We start from the raw sequence: 19,377 nt of genomic DNA, 5'->3' as shown, positions 1-19,377 counted from the left end.
TGTTCTCTGAGTGTGGAAATCAACAGCCACAGGGCTGGTGGCATTTAATAGTGCCTCACTATAACATATAATAAATAGATGTTTAAAGCCTAAATGATCAAAGGCTGTTTCTTAATAACCAAAGGCGTACCACATATCATCAAGAGCTAATTTGCATTTGTGAAGAATTGTGGGTGTTTTTCAAAGTTATTAGACATAAGACTGTAAAACTTCAAGGTAAATAACAACCAATGTGTTTTTCACGGTACACTCGATGTGCATCCTCCCTCTGAGAAACAGAAACATACTCTCACAATAAAAAATCATTGGTGTGAAAAAGAGCGCGTGACTGGCTCAAAACAAAAAGACACCGTTTAATGTTTAAATTGTTCTCATAAGGGAATGAAGCGAATTGTGTTGGCAAATGATTTTCAGTGTTTGGTTTAACCTTGTAAGGTGTTACCGCTCCATCATTTCAAGGAGACTTAAACAAACACCAGGAACTTGCATTTGATATTTGGTGCAAGTATACAAGCCATTTTGAATGAACTGTAATCGGAGCCTTAGTAATTCTGTTATATTAGCAAAACATGACATGATATCACAAAGTCAGTTGTTACATTTACTTGGCCTAGGCGATTATTCCAATAAGTAAAAAAATCAGATACTTTGCCAATTTGAAATCAGCTCTGTCTCATCTCTGTGTGGGCAGTGTGTTTAGTTGAACGGTGGTTGGCTTTCTTTCCATGGCGCCAGTGCACGGAGCTCGGGACAGCCGCTGGATCTTGGCAAACCTCCGTGACGCGTTTGGCGTCATCTGGCGGACCTCAGCAGACCTCCACCGCACCTCAGCTGGGAAGCCACACATCGTTCAATTGCCCAAACTACCATGACACAGAGCTGGATTTAAATCAGCAAAATATCTCTTTAAGAGCAGAATGCTGTGCAATGTAGTCTGAATCTTCTGATTAGACTGTACACCTTATGTTTAGATAAATCGTGTTAGATTTAGATCAAGCAGTAATGTGCAGCTGCCCTTGTACTCTTCCCAAAACAAATTCCTGCACCTTTATTGTATTGCAAGTTAATTGTTTCAACAACCTCTTCTTTGATAATGAAACTACTTTCGCACACTAACTGGTGTGGCTGTAATGTAAATTATGCTAGAGCAGCAACACAGAGACCATTGCCCTGCACAGAAAACCTGTCTAAAGTGAATATAGATTGTGGTGGTTAGATTATGGCTGGGCTAGTGGCGACTACTATAAGTCAGCTGCTCCTCTCTTCCTCTGGAGTTATATGAGGTGCTACAGTTCAGTGACGCTCACTGAGAATGAGGTTCAGAATCAATATCTCCTCTGCCACTCCAGGAAAGAGAGAGAGAAAAGTTCAGCTGACCTGCAATCCATACGTCTCCATGACAGTAGATCTCTGCTTTATCTGTAAAGCCAAGCGGAACGCATTGTCAAGCCTGAATTATAGACTGGAGTTACCTCTACAGCTGAGACTATTTACCAAAGACAGCTTTTTGCCTCATTCATCAGACGAATATGGGATAAATGTAGTCCTCCTTGGACCTCTTTGTAGCAACTAATTACCAAACACATCTGTAAGAACACATTATGCAGGAGCTACTGTGCACTTTCCTATTTTACATTTACATCTTAAACTGACATTTTAATCCAAATTGGTTCATAGTAAGTAAGCACAGAAGGGTCCGGTGCTCAAGAACACACAAGACATTTGTGTACAGCCTAGATCTAAATTACAGTTATAGCCTTAAAGGGATAGGCAACAGCCACAGTGACTCAAAAGATAAAATCAACAACTTCCAACTGTTAATCCTAAATGAAAACAATGCAAAATCCTCATTAAAAACATTGTTGTGATTTAAACTTGATCGGCCTCATGTCGAAGGATATCCACTTCCAAGGACGGCCAGGCGAGCATCAGCAGCCAAGACTCCGCAAACAGATATGTGTTTGGCTTTTGATATGTCATCTGTTATATTGCTCTGTTGAGACTACTATGCTCTTACTGTGCATCATACTACAACACAATCAAGCTGTCAGAATTCTCAATTTCCTTTACATCTCCACAAACCAAGGAAAACTTAGCCAACAAGCAGACGGTCAAAAAGTTTGTTGGCTGCAAAACGCTGACCACAACTATACTCTTTAACAGCACTGCTCTTCAACAACCAGTCAAAAGTTTTGATAAATAGATGTGTTTGGCAAGCGCAAGTGGAAGGGTTGTTGATGTTCGTCACAGTCTTTCAAATCTGTTTAAATGACTGTATTAGAAGACTAAAGAAAGAATCAACCCCGAAACAAAGGACTGCATGCATTCGCTTGGGTTAATGTATTTATTGTACTGTATATATTGCTTATCTTTTTATCCTTATTGTACCGTGGGTCGGAGAGAAACGTATTTTCGATTTTTGTCTGTATGTCAGGCACATATCGCAGAATTGACAACAAAGTTGACTTGACTTGATAAAACACAACTTGCATTAAAAACAAGTCTTATAGTTAAAGCTATAGCTGCTCGAGACAACTAGAGTGGGAAGCAGCCTAGTAGTTCTACTACTCCCTACAACTGGTCAGAGAACATAGTGACACATCAGTCAAGTAGCGGTGTGAACACTCCAAGATTTCATTGTTTTGACATAACATGAGCTGTGTATTTATCAGGTCCTGTCATTACAGTGTTTGAAATAACCTGAACTAGCTTCACGATCCACAGCCACATGACATATTACCGTTCTATCAATGACAGAAGTAAATTAATTATTCACACAAAAGCAGGGAGAGAGGCCCAGCGGAAAACTCCCAGGGCACAGTCGCCCCATTTGCAGTTGTGGAAAATCTGTCAGAGCAAGAGTGCCTTCCCTAGAGGGACAGGGGACAAATGACACCCACTCTCTGCATTCAATTACTATGAGAGAGGCCATGGGAGCCAAATCCTGCAGGAGCCTGGGCTTCATAGAGAGGAGAGACTTACACACACACACACACACACACACACACACACACACTTAAGTAGAACTGTCTGCTGCAGTCAGCTCCAATTACCACTGTCCACTACTAATGCACAACATGTGAAACTAGAAGAACAATTCCATCTTTTACCCCCAGTCCAGTTACATGTGGATTATGTTTGCATGTTTCTTTGCATAATTGCTCAAATATAATTTCACAGACTTTAATTTTGAATCACAGTCACAAATTAGTGGTCACTTTCAATCCCAGCGAGTCCAATACAATGAAATATGTTCAACAAATTACTTGTAAAGAAAAAAAAGAAGCCTTTTTAAAAAAAAATTTAAAAAAGTACTGTATACCATGTCGGTCTGCCACACATGCCCACAATTATGTGTAAACAACCTCAATCTTATTCCAAAGGAATTCAAATACAATATGCAGTATCTTCGATAAATCACAAGGAACTGATTTGTTTCAAAATACTCTGCGACATTTTGCCTTCCTGCAAAACTGCCCTGTGTGTGTTGTGTACCAAAGTGACACTAGATATATCCTGGTACAGCACATTATGACACATCCATAATGATCACCTAAACCCCACACACACCACCTTATTATGGTCTCCGCAAATGCAGAAGGCCTCAGTTTTCCCTCCACAGTAGCTCTGTGTGCTCTCTGCGGCCAGAGGTCTATTTCTAAATGGCCACTGTTTTCAGCCCTTCAGTGTAGGAGTGAGCAGGTCAGGAGGTCTGACCTAATGTTCACACTTCTCTCAGCTCCACTTGAAATGAAAACATTGACCACTTAACTCCGCTCTGCTACGCCACTATACATTAGCTTTATGTCAGCTAGTAGAGGTTTCCTCTTAAACAACGTTTTCAATGTATTCTGCTGGTCAATATACGTGAAACCAAAAAGTAAACTTTTTGCGAAACAGCACCAGATATCTATACATATTCACATTGTTATATCCTTATTGTGTACTAAGGCTAAGTTCATATATTGTTACATCCTTATTGTGTACTAAGGCTAAGTTCATATATTGTTACATCCTTATTGTGTACTAAGGCTACGTTCATTGTTACAAACTTATTGTGTACTAAGGCTACGTTCATTGTTACATCCTTATTGTGTACTAAGGCTAAGTTCATATATTGTTACATCCTTATTGTGTACTAAGGCTACGTTCATTGTTACATCCTTATTGTGTACTAAGGCTAAGTTCATATATTGTTACATCCTTATTGTGTACTAAGGCTACGTTCATTGTTACAAACTTATTGTGTACTATGGCTAAGTTCATTGTTACATCCTTATTGTGTACTAAGGCTACGTTCATTGTTACAAACTTATTGTGTACTATGGCTAAGTTCATATATTGTTACATCCTTATTGTGTACTAAGGCTACGTTCATTGTTACAAACTTATTGTGTACTATGGCTAAGTTCATTGTTACATCCTTATTGTGTATTAAGAGTAAGTTCAGATTGCATGCAAACTGGATCTTTGAGACAGACTGTCCCCACTGTTATTTGCATGTGATCAGATCTGATTTGTGTGTCCCTATTTGTATAGATTGCTGTGGTAACGACGTAGGTGTGAATGTAGCTACGCTGGTGACAGGGCTTTCTAACCCGGAAGCTTTAGAAATGGAGGTCAATCATTTCACCAGGCCCCCAGAAGGTACGCTCAGTATTTTGTAGCCAATTTTGTCTAGTGGCCACTTGTGGTACTGCAACCAAATATCCCCCGGCGGCCCAAAAAGGACTTTTGCCGGGCGAGCAACTCCAATGAACTGAATAGGTGACATTTTGGGATCTGGTATCCAGTTAATATAATGCATCCATGCATTCTGCCCTTAGCTGCTGTTCTCCATACTGCTCTGCTAGTAGCAGCATCTGCTCAGCACTTCTGTCACTCTGGATTTGAGGTCGTCGTTGTGCGTCACGTTGCGAGTAATGTTAAGCATTTTGTTGAGTTTCCTCTTTGTTGAGATGCTCGGAGTGAATTTAAGTTGGACTTTTATTGTGAAAGGTAAAACCTGAAAAGAGTAAAGCTGCACTGCCACTGATAATAGAGGAAGTAAATAAAGGCGTCTTGGTTCACGCTGGCTCGGAATACAAAGCCTCTGTGTTTTTATTTTATTATCTGCATAAATATGGGCACAAACACATGACTGGCGCAAAAGGCTCTTTGAAATCCGATTTGAGTGGCCAGAGCATCTGTAGTGAGACGCATCTGTAGAAATCCGATTGGAATCACATTTCAAACCACCTCCAAATGTGGTTTGGATCCGATTTGCAAATATTGCAATTGTGTTCTTTTTGCTGTCCAGACTTTCTAAAATCAGTCTGGATATGGGCAGTCTAAACAAGGCCTATGTGTACTGTATGTGGGCACATGATGGGGTTAAGTCTTCACAAAGGCGTACAGAGACAAACGTCTACATGATAGTTCAACTACACTGACTGCACCGGTTTCCCTGTGTAGGTGGAGTGAGGCATGTGATACGTGCGTTTTATTGCCAGAACCTCAAAGCGTAGTCTGTAAACTTCCCAAACTGCCAGGGGAATATACTTTGCTTACATTTTACATTGGTTGTCAGTGTTGTCGCCAGTGCTATCAAGAATAATAAAGATGTCTTGCTTGTCTGGCTCAGGGACAACATAAGTCTGGCTGTCATTTTACATAATTAAAAGGAAGAACTGCCTTGCTGTACGCAGAGAGGGTTATAAAACTTGATTTACAGAAGCCAAACTGTAATATTGTTTTACACAAATCACTTCTAAAACAAAAACAAATCTGTAGGAAGTTGATTTTACAGCTAGGTTGGAAGAGATTTCTTAAAATAATATTTTGATATTCAAATATGCTGTAAAATAAAAGAGTGGAATAACACCAACTGCCTTAGCATTTCTGACGTAATATCACACTGTTATTTGACTGCATTTCTATTGTGTCTCAATGTATCACGTGTCAAGTTAGGATATATTTCATGAAGCCATACAGAGTAGTGAAAGCCAACTGCTGGTGCGGCGCTCTGCTGGATGTTACTGATCCACCGGCTAAGCCCATGAAGCCATGCATATATGTGTGTAAGACAATAGCTTCTGTAAAGCACCTCTTGCTGTTATACTGAGAGGGAGAGTGAGCTCTGTTTCCGCACCTGTTGCCCTGGGCCATGAGGGACAAGCTATCTCCATCGCTCTCACTCATCACTTTCCAAAGGACTGTGCTTTTGACAAGCTCAGCCATATCATCATAAAACTTCAGTGCCCACGCTGATAAGACCAAACCTATACCTGATTCAATCCAGGGGCTTAGGGACTTGTTTGCATTTCATTGCACTCCAAGAGAGGGATATATACAGTATCATAACTGCATATGGAGATTTTCAGAAAGGAGCATGGAATTATCGGAAGTCAAAGCAGAAAATAAGAAAGTCCTCATAGATAAACCTCTCAGTCAAACTAAATGTGAAGATATTTGATTTGAAGAGAAAACAACCACCACATAATCGGGCGGTACACCACATGGAACAAAGATGATTCTTGTAGAGGTCTGTAGTTTGATGTTTAGACCTAAATTTGACTCATCTTGACTGAGTGGGGATTTTAACTGTGCATAGTTTGCAAGTGACCTTTTCTGGATTTCCGCAAACATGTTTTCAACTTTTCTGTCTGAAGTTTCCACTTGGTATTAAATCTGATTATGAACTATGGTTTGAGTGAATGTTTTGCTAAATCTAACATTATGCAAAGATGAAAGGAAGACGTGATGCAAACTGTCTTTGGAGTTGGTATGTGTGCGTAAGCTCTCTCTGTGTAAATTGGATCCAGAGCTGGCCAGAGAAAAGGAAAGCCGGCTTCTTTTTTTGTTGCTTTGGTATTGATTGTAGGAATTAGCAGGGAGAAGACAACGTGCCCTCAGGTTGGGAGAGATGAAGATTATCCAAATTATTGCTGAACAACTTTGAAGTTGTATCACAGCACTGTTGAAGGTCAGCTCTACAGTATATATGCTGCAATGTCTGGCTTCTTTTTTAGTGTAAAAAGACACAGCATAATAAAGTATAATTCAAAACATCTTCAATACAAACCACAGAAGCATAAATAATTGAATAAAATCGGCATTGGGTTTTTGAAATGCACCAGCAAATAAGTCAACAACATTTTTTCTCTCTTTTGGACTCGCTCTAAGAAGTCTAAATCTTGTGGTGGGCGAAGAAGTGAAGGAGGCTGAGACTCTGGTTTTGGCTGACTTTAAGTGGGCCTGGCTTGCATGTGGCTAGGAGGAACCATTGGCCTGGCAAACCATGTGGAAATACTGTGCATCAAACAGCAACAGGGTCCATATAACACGTACTGTAGCTTCTAGCCTGGCACATGAACACACATCTAGCTTCAAGTTTATGATTGTTCATTCTTACTGCGTTTGTAGTGAACCAGAAAGTATAGATCATTTATGGAACAAAGAATGGAAGAAAATGGGGCTTGTGAATATTCAAATGTAGGGGTAAAAATGTCGGCGTTTTTGTGGAAGTATGGTTAATATACAAAAAGAAAAAAGTGGTAGTACCTTCACAAAGACGTTTTATTCTTCAAACATCTACTCATGTAAAAAGTTTAAAGTTTAAAGTTCTAAAAGAACACATTTGCAGTTGGATTTATTCCCCCCCCCCACCCCCACCACACTTTTTGGAGGGGAAATGATTGAGGGGGATGATGGCTCACTCTCTGGGGACCGGGCCGGCTCATTAATTGATCTTTAACCTTAGAGTGAGAAACCAAAACACTGGCTACCAACAGAAATAAAAAAAGTTATCATGGGGAACTGAGCAAATTCACACATTAGCAGCACTCTTATATCTAACAAAAGAGAGGGCCATCACACACACCTCGTCTTTCTCCCAATGAAAATGACCTGAAGTGACACGCAATTATATTATGACTTAAATAATAATTTAATGAATCTTCGTTACCAGAAGCAGATCATTGTGAAAGCAGAGCACGTCACTTACGCTATTGTCACTCGACCCTGACACGGGGTAGACCGTCCAGCCCAGCTCCGCTGTGGCTGTAGTGGAGTCCATAAGCGTCTCTGTGGAAAGAAGGAAGGAGAGACGGCGGTCAGAATATCTCACGGCAACATGAAAACGTTGCTGCGGTTCAATGGAAACCACTTGAGTAATACAAATATTTTGAGGGGCAGAATATAAGTTTGCTCTATAAAATGGCAGGCAATTGTAATGTTCATTGAACATTCCTAGAGCCTAAGGTGATCTTCTGACAAACATTTCAGAACTCAAACTTAAAGCGTATTTAAACAAATAAACAAAAATATATATATATATTTTTTTTTCTTAGCAAACATTTTAAAGATAAGCAGAAGGCTACATATTTCTGAACGTTATAAAGGGGTTGTTAACAGTTTTCAAAAGGGTTTCTTTTGATTGATTATGATTTTAGAATTTTGTGCATCATTATATTATAGCCTAGTATTTTTATTATTATTATTATTATTATTATTATTATTCAATCAGAAGAAAATCAACAACAATTTTGATGATGGAATAACCTTTTAAATTGTTTAAGCAAAAATGTTGGTTCAAGCGTCTCCAATGACAGAGTTTGCGGTTTTATAGGCCTATCATTACAAAATAAACATTTTAAATTGTGTACCATTAGTCAGACAAAAACAGCTATTTTGAAGTTTCAATGGACAGTTTTCTGACATGTTATAGCCTAAACAATTAATCAAAAATTAAAACAAATTCCAGAGTAATCAATGATAAGAAATTGTCATTATGCGCTAGGCTACTACAAAGACCCACATTGATACGATATGTGTGTTAAGGTAGAGCCTGCTAACAGTTTCTTAAGAGGTCAGTCACATCCTGGTCAGCAGAACTATGCCGTCATCCATATGACTTGTAGGGAAAACTACAGGCTGGAAAAGCAAATGTCCCCAGAGAAGGGGCCACCCTATACGCCACGGATTAGCTGGTGGAGAGAAACACCTCTGGTAATTGGGGTCAAAGAGAAATGTGCCTCCTGTCTGTCATGAGGTCCTCTGTGGCACCCGTTCCTCCAGTCTGACCCAAATGTCTGTCATACGCTTACTGAACCATTCATACTGCCACCTACTTCTTACCCTCTGTACCCATGCCCTCATTTCCATTCCTGACTTCATCTTAGCTCTGCCTCTCTCTGTGCGTACCAGAGGGCAGGTCTAATGAATTTCCCTCGCTGATTAGGCCTGTGTTAGTCCCCTGCTCCAGTGTTTGAGCCGCAGCAGATGGAGAGAGCATTCATCAGGTTCGAGGCGTCAGCTGCAACTCCAAAATGCCACAGAGGGATTTAGAATCCCCCCTCGACAAACACGGCTACTAAGCTTAGCATAAGTCACAGCCAGCGACTGTAAGACAGGTCTGGTGAACAACTGCATGTGGTTGTGGGCTCTTCGTTAATAGTGTGGTATGAACTGATTGAGTTGGTCCTAACAGTGTGGGACAGGGCCCCTGGAAACATGACGTGAAGGAAATCAAAGATAGAGGATCTATAGTTTCACCCCAAAGGATTTTGTTTAACGCTCCCTGCGTGCGCAGCTCTGTACCAGATTGCAGGATATTTTAGAGACTTCCAGTTGTTTCATAACCCTCGATTTCCTCCGATTTATATTCCAACCAAAGCCACAGCATTTAATTAACAGGCTCCACACGCATTGGTTTATTTCAGGGCCTTGTGCTGATCTCCGCGTCTCCCCGGTACTCACAAAGCATATTACTAGATTCCACATCCTTTTCAGTTATCACAAAGCCCAAATCGTATAATTAGGCAGATGAGACTGCAATTGAGCAGCTATTGATAACCTTCTGTGTGACTCAGAGCCAAGCAGCCTACATGGGTGTTATGCAGTGAAATAGTAATTATCCCCCATAATGATAACGATAATTAGTGGAGGAGTAAAGTGAGAATAATGAACCCCCTCTGTGGTGGTTTAAGGAGTGTCGTGGGCGAAGAGGGAGCGAGTTCCCCAGTAACGTTAACACAGACTGGGTGACACCCATCCTTCTCCTTCTCTGTTTCTGCTGTAGCAGTTCATTCCCTCTGTTTCTATTTGTTTTCTCTTCCTGTCCACCACTCTCTCCCTTCCCCTCTCTCTTATGCTCTCAGTGGTGTATGCCTCGACGCAGAAGGTCCAGGGTTCAAGTCCGACCTGGAAGATTTCCTGCACGTCTTCCCCCTCTCTCTCCCCTTTCATATCTAGCTGTCCTTTCCATTAAAGGCTGAAATGCCCAAAACAAATCTTAAAAAAATAAAATAAAAAGTCAAGACTTGACGTGGAGCGTCCCAGAAGCACGCGGCAAGCGGCTCTCCGCTCTGCCCAAGATACGCAGCAGGTCTATTTTAACGCGAGCCGCAGGGTGTTCAAACAGCCGGGCAGGAATTGGACATCGAGAGCATCCAGTCAATTTACCAAAACCCACCTCCCCCAGTATACGTCTCCTCTGCAAACCATGGATGACAAGTAGAGATGGACCGATTACAACTTTCTTGGCCAATTCCGATTTCCAATTTTCTTTGAGTTAGGCCAGTGATACCGATTTTAGCCGATTCCGATTTCATTTTTTCTAACCACTTTACAGCACACAAATATTTATTTTCTATCTTTTCTTTAATAGAAAATGTTACATTTTGCATAGAACATTTTTTAATTAGATAATTGATCACTATAAAATACAACTCTATAAATTACTCCTGGTGTGGGAAATTAACACACATCTAAAGTGCAATGTTATGGAAGAACCATTTCCTTCTTTTCACATCCAATATCCAACTAAACAAATGTGATATATTTAGCAAACTAAACTTCTGTATGTATGAAAACAGGAAAAACAGGTAATGGCAATAAAATAATATAAAAATAACAAATAAAAATAAAATAAATATAGCCTTAATGCAGTATAAAGCTATTTCTCAAAACACACACACAGCCCTGTTTGAACGTCGATAGTAACGTTACCTAAACAGCGTGTAGTTCCTTTTTTTAGTGAGTTTGCTTTATGTGTCATTGTGCATAAATGTAAACACTACCATTGCTGTCAACAGGCTTATCTGCTAACGTTAGCTACCGATGGTTACCTCGGAACAATCCAGCAAATAGACGGTAGGCTACCCTAGAGTGCCGTTACCTGAAACAGATGATTTAACGTCACCGCTCATTTTACGCACAGTTTAACAACAAAACTAAACTCTTTAAAGATTACTATGTTTTTAATGTTGGTTTTAAGCGGTATGCACCCCCACTAACATGGGAAGCGTTTTAAACAGTAACGTTAATACAGCGTGTCGGAGGAATACAGCGTCTCTTTTTTTTTGTCTCCTCCAGCGACCAGCGGGGCGTCAGAGGCAGAGGGACCACACAGCGTTTGCTAACGTTAGGTTCTTGTCTCATCTGGGGTCTGATACACTCAAAGTCAGTGTGCCCAACGCTATTTTCCGATAAACTGTAGCTGTCATATTTCACGGGACCCGTGTGAGTGCGGTTTTCATGTTCCAGTTTTTCAGCCTCGGAGGGGAGAGAGAGCGGCTGACTGTTCGAGCCGTGTATAATTACGACTTTATGACATTTCATAAACAGCTGATTGAGTGGCAGTGCGCCGCTGCTACATGCATACAGCAAAAACCCTGCATGTGCACGTGTGATGTTGCTGTTGCGCGATGTAAATCATGCGGCGCCCGAGTGCATTTGACCGGCATAAAATCGGCATATGTCAGTCTGACCGGCAGGTCGCCGGTCATGGCCGATGACGTGAAAATCGGCCAATTCCGGTCACCGGCCGGTCAATCGGTGCATCTCTAATGACAAGAAATTCATCTTGGGAGGTGGAAAAACATAACAGACATTTTTATAAGGACAACGCCACAAAAGAGAAGGCATGGAGTTTAATTGCAGGAGTGCTTGGACTGGAAGGTAGATACTAGCTTAATAAACATGTGATTGTTCTGTAAAATACAGAAATTCTTGTATAGACAATAAAATCTGCAAGTCGGGCAGCGAGACGCTCTGCTTCTGAGACGCTCCCGGTGTGGTATGGTGCGTGGCGGAGAACGGAACAAAACCGCGGCGCAGCCAGACCGCAGCGCAGGCGCGCCTGTTGGAAAATAGGAGTAAGGCGCACACTGGATGCGTGTCAGCTGCGTGGCGTGTCCGTTTTTATTTCGGCACAGGTTAGAGCTTGCACACTGCCTGCGTGACACGCACGTCTCAGGCGCGGCTCGAGCCGAAATCGCGTGCCTGCTGGAAATAGGACCGACGCCTATTTTTCACGCAGCACGCAAGCATCGTTGGAATGTTCCATTCAAAATAGAATAGGAAAATATGTTTATATGTAATTTTGACACAAATACATTTCATAAATGACATTTTGATGTTTGAAAGTCTCAAGGTTTTGACATAAATGCAGATATAAATGTAATAAAAAAAATAATAATAATTTTCAATTTTCAAATATTGCACCTGTCAATACAGAACAAGATATTCTGTAGCCTATTTTGCCCGTCAATACTGCCGACGTAGTCTTTGCTGTAATCAAATCAGTATATATTTATGTTTAACATTACTACTGGTTGAGTGCAGTTTATCAATGGGAAATATACATGTGTACAGACAAGGCTAGCAGCAGCAGCGCCGGGTCAGACACGTTTCTGGTGTGTAAAGACATAGAAAACGCCACGCAGTCGCCACGCAACAGAAACGCCACGCTCACGCCACGCATCCAGTGTGTAGCCGGCGTCAGTGGCCCACAGGCTGGACAAGCAGTAGATCACCATGAAAGACTGATCACTTTTCTTCCTCCTGCTGTCTACACTTCAGTCCTGGCAGCCACACCGATTCATTACCCCCCGTGGAGCAGAGCAGCACATATTTCACCACTGTCAGCCAGCGCCTCGTTCACACAGTCTGAACCCCCAGCCGTGGCGGAGCATGGCTGCTCAGCAAGACACGTCGGCTATTAATCAGCAGGACGACAGGGCACAGAGCTTCTCGCCTGAATACAACTGCAGGAATCCCTTGGTTTTGTTTTTTTCTCGTGGGGACCTGCGTGGTGATGTGATCTGAGACAGAAGTTTAAATGTGCAGACACATTGTCCCACTGGCAACATCTACTGTGTTTGTGGGTTGGTCAAGATCAGAACTTCAGTAGACTGCACTGTGTGTACAATAGCCAATACACCTTAAGTTGATGTAGTCACCTCTATTGCCTATTGTTGCCACCCTAAGCAAGACCCTGTGAGGTTAAAACCAGGTGGCATTTTAAACCATTATACTATAAGGCTTTTACTGTAACTTTCTCCTTGTTCTGCCTAAGAATGTACAAAGATCATTTTCTTTTCCGAGACCAGCTTTTGCAACTTCCCGAGCTATTGAAGGTGGACTTACTTGTATTATGTACTTATTTTCTTCCAGTTTTTTTCTTCTTCACTTTTTAAGTATTTTATAGAGCTGTGCAACCTTTTTACTGCAGCTATGGTGATTGGTGTCTTCTTTCAGGACAATTGTTGTATAACAAAATAAAATCTAGCGTTTTGTAGCATCCCAGTAAAACTGATGAGTCTTACTTTTCTCCATGATTTATTTAAAAAAACATTTGCAGTTTGCTCACGCTTAATATAAAGTGTGATGTCTGGTGCTATGCGAAACCTGTTTGTAGTGGAATGGATTTGCACAAGTGTGTGATGTTCAGGAGGACGCGACCAGTGCTCTAAGATCTGATGACAAATTGCAGCCTCTCAATTCCCCACTTTCAGCAGCTAAGTGTCTCTGCATTATTTGTGTGGCAATGGGGAACGGTGCATAAAAGTGTTTCAACTGTTTGAGCTCGTGGGTAAATGACCTTCACGCATGCGGTCAAAGGCAGCAGCAGTACTTCACTGTCTACACCAACAAAGAACTGTGTTTAAATATGAAACATGCATGTGCAAACCTTAATATATTTTTTCTAAAATTACAATACGACAATAGTACAGTGAATAATTAAAGCTCCGGTGTCTTCTTCTTCCTTTCTTTAAACTTGATACACTGGCCTGTGGAGGGGGCTATGAATATGCAATGAGACCTAGTCCAAGAAAAGCCTGCTAAGCAGAGAGTGCTTCCTCCAACACGTCCTGAGACTAAGGAGAGAGTTTAGTGCTGATCTGAGAGAGAGTTCTCCAGTGAGAGGCTGTGAAGTGACAGGCTGGGGGGGGTGTGTGCTACAACAACACTCCTTCTCTAAGAGGGGTCAGTGCTGCATCTCGGCTTTTCTAAAGAAAGCAACATCAATCACAATGGGCGATACAGAGGAGAGAGCTGTTTACAGGAAAGACATTGCAGCTCAAACAACCGCAGCCAGTGAGAAAACGAACGTTTCACGCAGACAAATACAAAGACTTCAGGCTGAAAGTTATCCACAAGCCATTGTGTTGCCGAATTAAGAAATGAAAGCGACACGGGCTTTTGAGAGAGCATCTCTACTTAGCCTGCTGCGTATGCTACATTTCAGATCATTCACTGTGTTTTAAAAATGTATTCATCCACTCCGTTTCTCTGCACAAGGCACTGTTTGCTCGTGGTTATATTACTTAGTTTTCCTGCCAGTCTGTTTCTCAACATTTGCAGTAGGGCTACATGATTAATCTAATCGCAGTGTCACTCTCTGCGATTACGTAATATCTCAAAAAATGGTCAACAAAAAGGTGTGCTGTGCGAGAGAAGCTGTAGTCTGTGAGTGCACTGCAGTCTCCACGTTGTACCACGCTTCACTTTACCGACAGTATTAACAACAGATGAAGCCACTGTGTCTTAAGAAGCTTGTTGTTATATTGTTCACTGTTAACTCACTGTACATCAGTGCTTCTCAACGGGGGCGGTACAGCCCGCCAGGGGGCGTTCAGGGGATGACGAGGAGCGCTGCAAGCAATATTTTGGAAAGGGGGTCGTTGAGGTGCACTTGGGGGGGCGTTTGTTTTAAGGCGAGTTGACACCAACCATTCACAACAATATGAGTTTACACTTTAAAATACGTATCATCTTAATATTAAAATCTGCCAGTTTACGCCACTGCGACTGGACGAGACAGTGTATCGCAACTCCTCTTCTCTTGTGTTTCTGTCAGCTCCGTGCTGCATTCACGGGAACGGGATGTCAGAGTATCATCTTAAATTAACTTTAAAATCTCTATCTTTAACAAGTCTATGAACATAGCCGTTGAACATTTTTCAATGAATTATATGATTTTTTACAATAGTAACAACAATAATCATCATAACAATAATAATAGGGCCTAATCATTAATATTCAAGGCAACTAGCCTACATCTTATTTGATGGGGGGGGTAAGGGACCTGGATTATGGATAGGGGGTCGCTGGCCCAAAAAAGGTTGAGAACCACTGCTGTACATGCTCTTTGCTATCTCTTTTTCCTGTCGCTGTTCCGTCACACAGCTGCTACTCTAATCTCTGACATCGCTCACCGCTCCCTTTTTTCCCTCCTTGCTCGACCAATCATTTTGAAAAGACTTTTTATGTTATTTAGTTTTGTAAAATATGAAGTTATTTACAAAATAAAATTGCACATTTTTTGCACATCTTCTTATTCTTGTTTAACTTTGCATATTTCAAAATGTTAGTATTTTGTGAATTTATCTTGATAAATCAAGTAGACTCCTTATACCATTATATCGCATATCTGCAGTACTGTAAATCACATCGCCATATGACGTGCAGCCCTAATTTGCAGTTGGTTTACAATGGTGACTGACCTTACATGCTATGTCCAAGGGTATTGAAATCAGGGTATGACAGATGGGTGGCCATTTACTTAGAGCAAATAAGAACTAAGAAATAGAAGACAAGATAAGAAGATAAGCTATATTTCTCTACCGCCACGACTAAACCCTCAACAAAACTACACCTTCCAACTCGAAAACACCTTTTCCTCAGGCAGGGGATGCAACAAGTGCAGCTTTCCAAACAAATACACATCTTGTTTTACAAGTATCTGCTTGTATGTATGATTGGTAAATAACTTCTCCTATGCTCTCTTTTTTTCAGGCTGAAGAATCCGATTCGACAAATTGCTTTTCATTGCATCACTATTGAGGAAAAACCCTGCTCAGTTCAAACCAGAATCAAAGAGAATACACCATTGTTCTAACAAACTAACCTATATTTAGGACCTACAGTTTAATGAGGGTGTTTTGAAGAAGCGGTTGACCTTCAAAACAGCGTGAAGCAGCTTGGCGACATGACTTCTTTTTTTTTTTTTTTTTACCTTTCTCGCCAGCGGAACTATAGCCTCTGCTCTGTACGGAACAAATCCCCGAACATTTCAAACATCGACATAAACCACATATGGTGCTTTCCATGGCTGTGATAATGTCAGCTAACAGGGCTAAAAAAGCAGCTAAACATTCTCCCCATAAAAGCCATGCTGGGTCAAGTTCAGTTTAACCGCAGCTGAAGGGCGCATGTGCATTTACTTGCATTTCACGAAACACCTGAAACCATAGTGTTTGACCGCAAATGTGGGAAGATTGTGGTCTGCAGTGCAATTGCGGAGTAACATGAGCAAGCTGTTCGTTGTGCTAAAAAACAGAACCCTATATAGTCAAAGCGGCAAGGAAATCTGCCCAGATTAAGGGGCATGGCAATGATATACCCCTGAGGGGGCCGGTGCAAGTCCAGAGACATGATTCATAGCTTTAATGATGGACAGGGCTACTGTATGGCCTGTTGGAAAGAATAACAGTCTGTTTCATTGAGAGGGAAGAAGTGAATGGGTCCAGAGAAACTCAGCTCAATTTATCTGTCAGCACAAGCTGGGCCCATTAAGGTACAGTGGAGCTCCCACCACTGTCACGTAACAGCATATCCCTGTGTGTTAAATGAATTCTTAATCCCACTTTTACAAAGGAACAGTGGACCATGTGGCACTGGCCATAACCGGCCAGAAGCTTTTTTTAAAAGAGTCAAAAGCAGGCTGGCATGCAGCGCTGGTGTGACATTAGTGTGACATCGCTCTGACAGGGAGATTGATGTGGTATGGATGTTAACGTTGGGTCCTGAAAAGTAGGGCTGCACAATTAATTGCAATTTTAATCGAAATCGCAATATGGACTAGTGCAATATCCGAATTGTTAAAGACTAAATATGTGTCAAACCATTCTGAATTAGGTATTGTGGTGCAGCAGACACGTCCCGGCCTACAAATCGTATCCTACAGACTGAAGAAAAAGTCTTTGTTTGGTTCCTTTTTCTCACAAAAATCAGAGTCATATACTTTTCTACTATACTTCATTACAGAAAAATACTTTGCACATCTAGAACGTGAGACAGGTTTAATAATAGGCAATGTTTCGGTACTAGACCATCTTCGGGCAAAATTTTGCCTATTTTTTACAAGTTAGGCAGTGTGCAGGAGTTTTCTTTGCGACACTTTTCAATGAAAATGAGAATAATGATACAAAAATCATCATTACCTCCAGGATTGTGAATCATATCGCAATCGCAATATCAGTCAAAATAATCGCAATTAGATATTTTCCTCATATCGTGCAGCCCTACTAAAAAAGGCAGGTTCGGAGTTGGGTTGGTGATGTAGGTATTTCGGGGAGCGATGATGAGGTTGGGCTCAAAATTCAACCCCCCCACACTAGGGCTGCAGAGTGGTGTGCTTTCCAAGGCAAAGAAAGATGAGGGAGGAAGCTGGCTAGTTGATTTTGGCAGAGGACGGTGCAGCGTGAAATATGGTACCACACACACAAACACTAACGCACGGAAAGTAGAGCACTGGCCGACTGTCGACAGAATGACACAGTGTGGCGTTCCCAGGGGCCTCCAGCAGGATGTACGACAGTAATCCCTACACAGCCGAGTGCTGTTATCAGTCAGTGTAACTTAACTTGTCAACAAGGGCAAGGGGGCAACAGCCAAAAACAAATGTAAGAAAGCAAAAACTCCTACTCGACGTGTGACTGAGAAACTGTCAGGTTGCCCAATTGGACTCTTACTACCTTTAAGTACATATCTCAGGGATGTCTTTTATTTTCCTTTCTTTTATGATGAAATACAGTGTAGAACGTGCAAAACGTTCAATAGCCAGATACCTCCAGATCGGTTGTTGCATCTTCCGCCATATATTGTCTTTGTTCTGACCTGTTTTTCAAAGTTGAAAAGATTATTAATAATAACATGCACATGTCATTTTTTTCCTCTCCTACTTAAGGTGAGCAAGTCAAATAACATGGAAAAATAATTACTATCTATATTTTATGCTCCATGTTAGGGGTGTGCAAAAAAAAAAAATCGATTCACATTAATATCACGATTCAAGCTCTACCGATTCAAAATCAATTCACAGAATTCCAAAAATTGATTCATATTTTTTTAATAAAAAAAAAACATACATAACTACATTAACATTCTATGAATCGTTTTTTTTTAATCGAGAATAGTTTTTGAATCAAAAAACGATTTTGAATCGAATCGTGAGCCTAAAAATCGATATTGAATCGTGACATTTTCTGAAACGTGCACCCCTACTCCACGTGCATTGGCCCAAATATAAGACAATAGGTTTTTTTTTGGAATATTATGTTTGAAAACATGCATTACAGTATATTCAAGGACTAGACATTTATGTATTCACAAGAGCAGATGTTCTTTTTGAATGTAGACACCGGCTCCTACAGAGAGTGTTGCATTGTGGGTTAGTTGTAGCCTTAATGTTAATATGTTAGCTAGTTTCTTTAAGCCCATGTAAAGTATAGTAAACTTTCCCAACAGAACTAGTCTGAAAGTATTTTGTATCTTCAAAAAGTATTTTTCCAAAAACAGGTGTTGTAAAGGGGTTGTGTCCTACAATAGAATTTAATATATTTAGGGTTGTATTATAATAAATCCCAAAAATCTAGAGACAAAAGACTAGAGATCACTTTTTTGTGATAAGAGGGCTCTACTAAAATAATAAAGTAACAGCTCCGTAAAATATATATTAAAATTTAGTCCACAAGCTAGCAGGAACAATTTTTAATGGGAGTGTCACTGTCAATACGTGTTTTTTCCATTAGCAGCACCTGTAGGTGTATCATTAGTGTAGTTTCACCATTCAAATGTAGTTAGTTCTGAGTGACACCATATTTCATAGCAGTGAGACATCAATGTAAGCAATAAATTGCGAGAGGGACCAGTCACCTGGCCAATCATAAGCTGTGTGAAAGAAACCTGGCCAATAACACATGCTAGAGGATTTATTAGTACACTTTCCATATTTCCCCAATCCCCGACAACCCACCGAGACCTGTTTAACAGATCAGTACATTTTAAATTCTGCGGTGGAAAATTCTGTAAAAGTGGGTCCCACATTTT

The 19,377-nt window shown here is 40.9% G+C and overlaps 1 protein-coding gene across 4 annotated transcripts in view; it reads right to left on the bottom strand.

Moving 5' to 3' along the window:
• The window catches only part of ephb2b (eph receptor B2b), a 144,363-nt gene that overhangs the window by 75,919 nt on the left and 49,067 nt on the right, over nucleotides 1–19,377 (bottom strand). For all 4 annotated transcript variants that reach the window (XM_078249140.1, XM_078249143.1, XM_078249142.1 and 1 more), the window contains exon 2: nucleotides 7,985–8,064. In XM_078249140.1, coding sequence (XP_078105266.1) covers nucleotides 7,985–8,064 — 80 coding nt within the window. The remainder of the gene's footprint in view (nucleotides 1–7,984; nucleotides 8,065–19,377) is intronic.

Source organism: Sander vitreus, chromosome 4 (assembly GCF_031162955.1).
Source record: "Sander vitreus isolate 19-12246 chromosome 4, sanVit1, whole genome shotgun sequence".
In the NCBI taxonomy this organism is placed as follows: Eukaryota; Metazoa; Chordata; class Actinopteri; order Perciformes; family Percidae; genus Sander; species Sander vitreus.
This window is presented reverse-complemented; position numbering and strand designations above follow the sequence as displayed.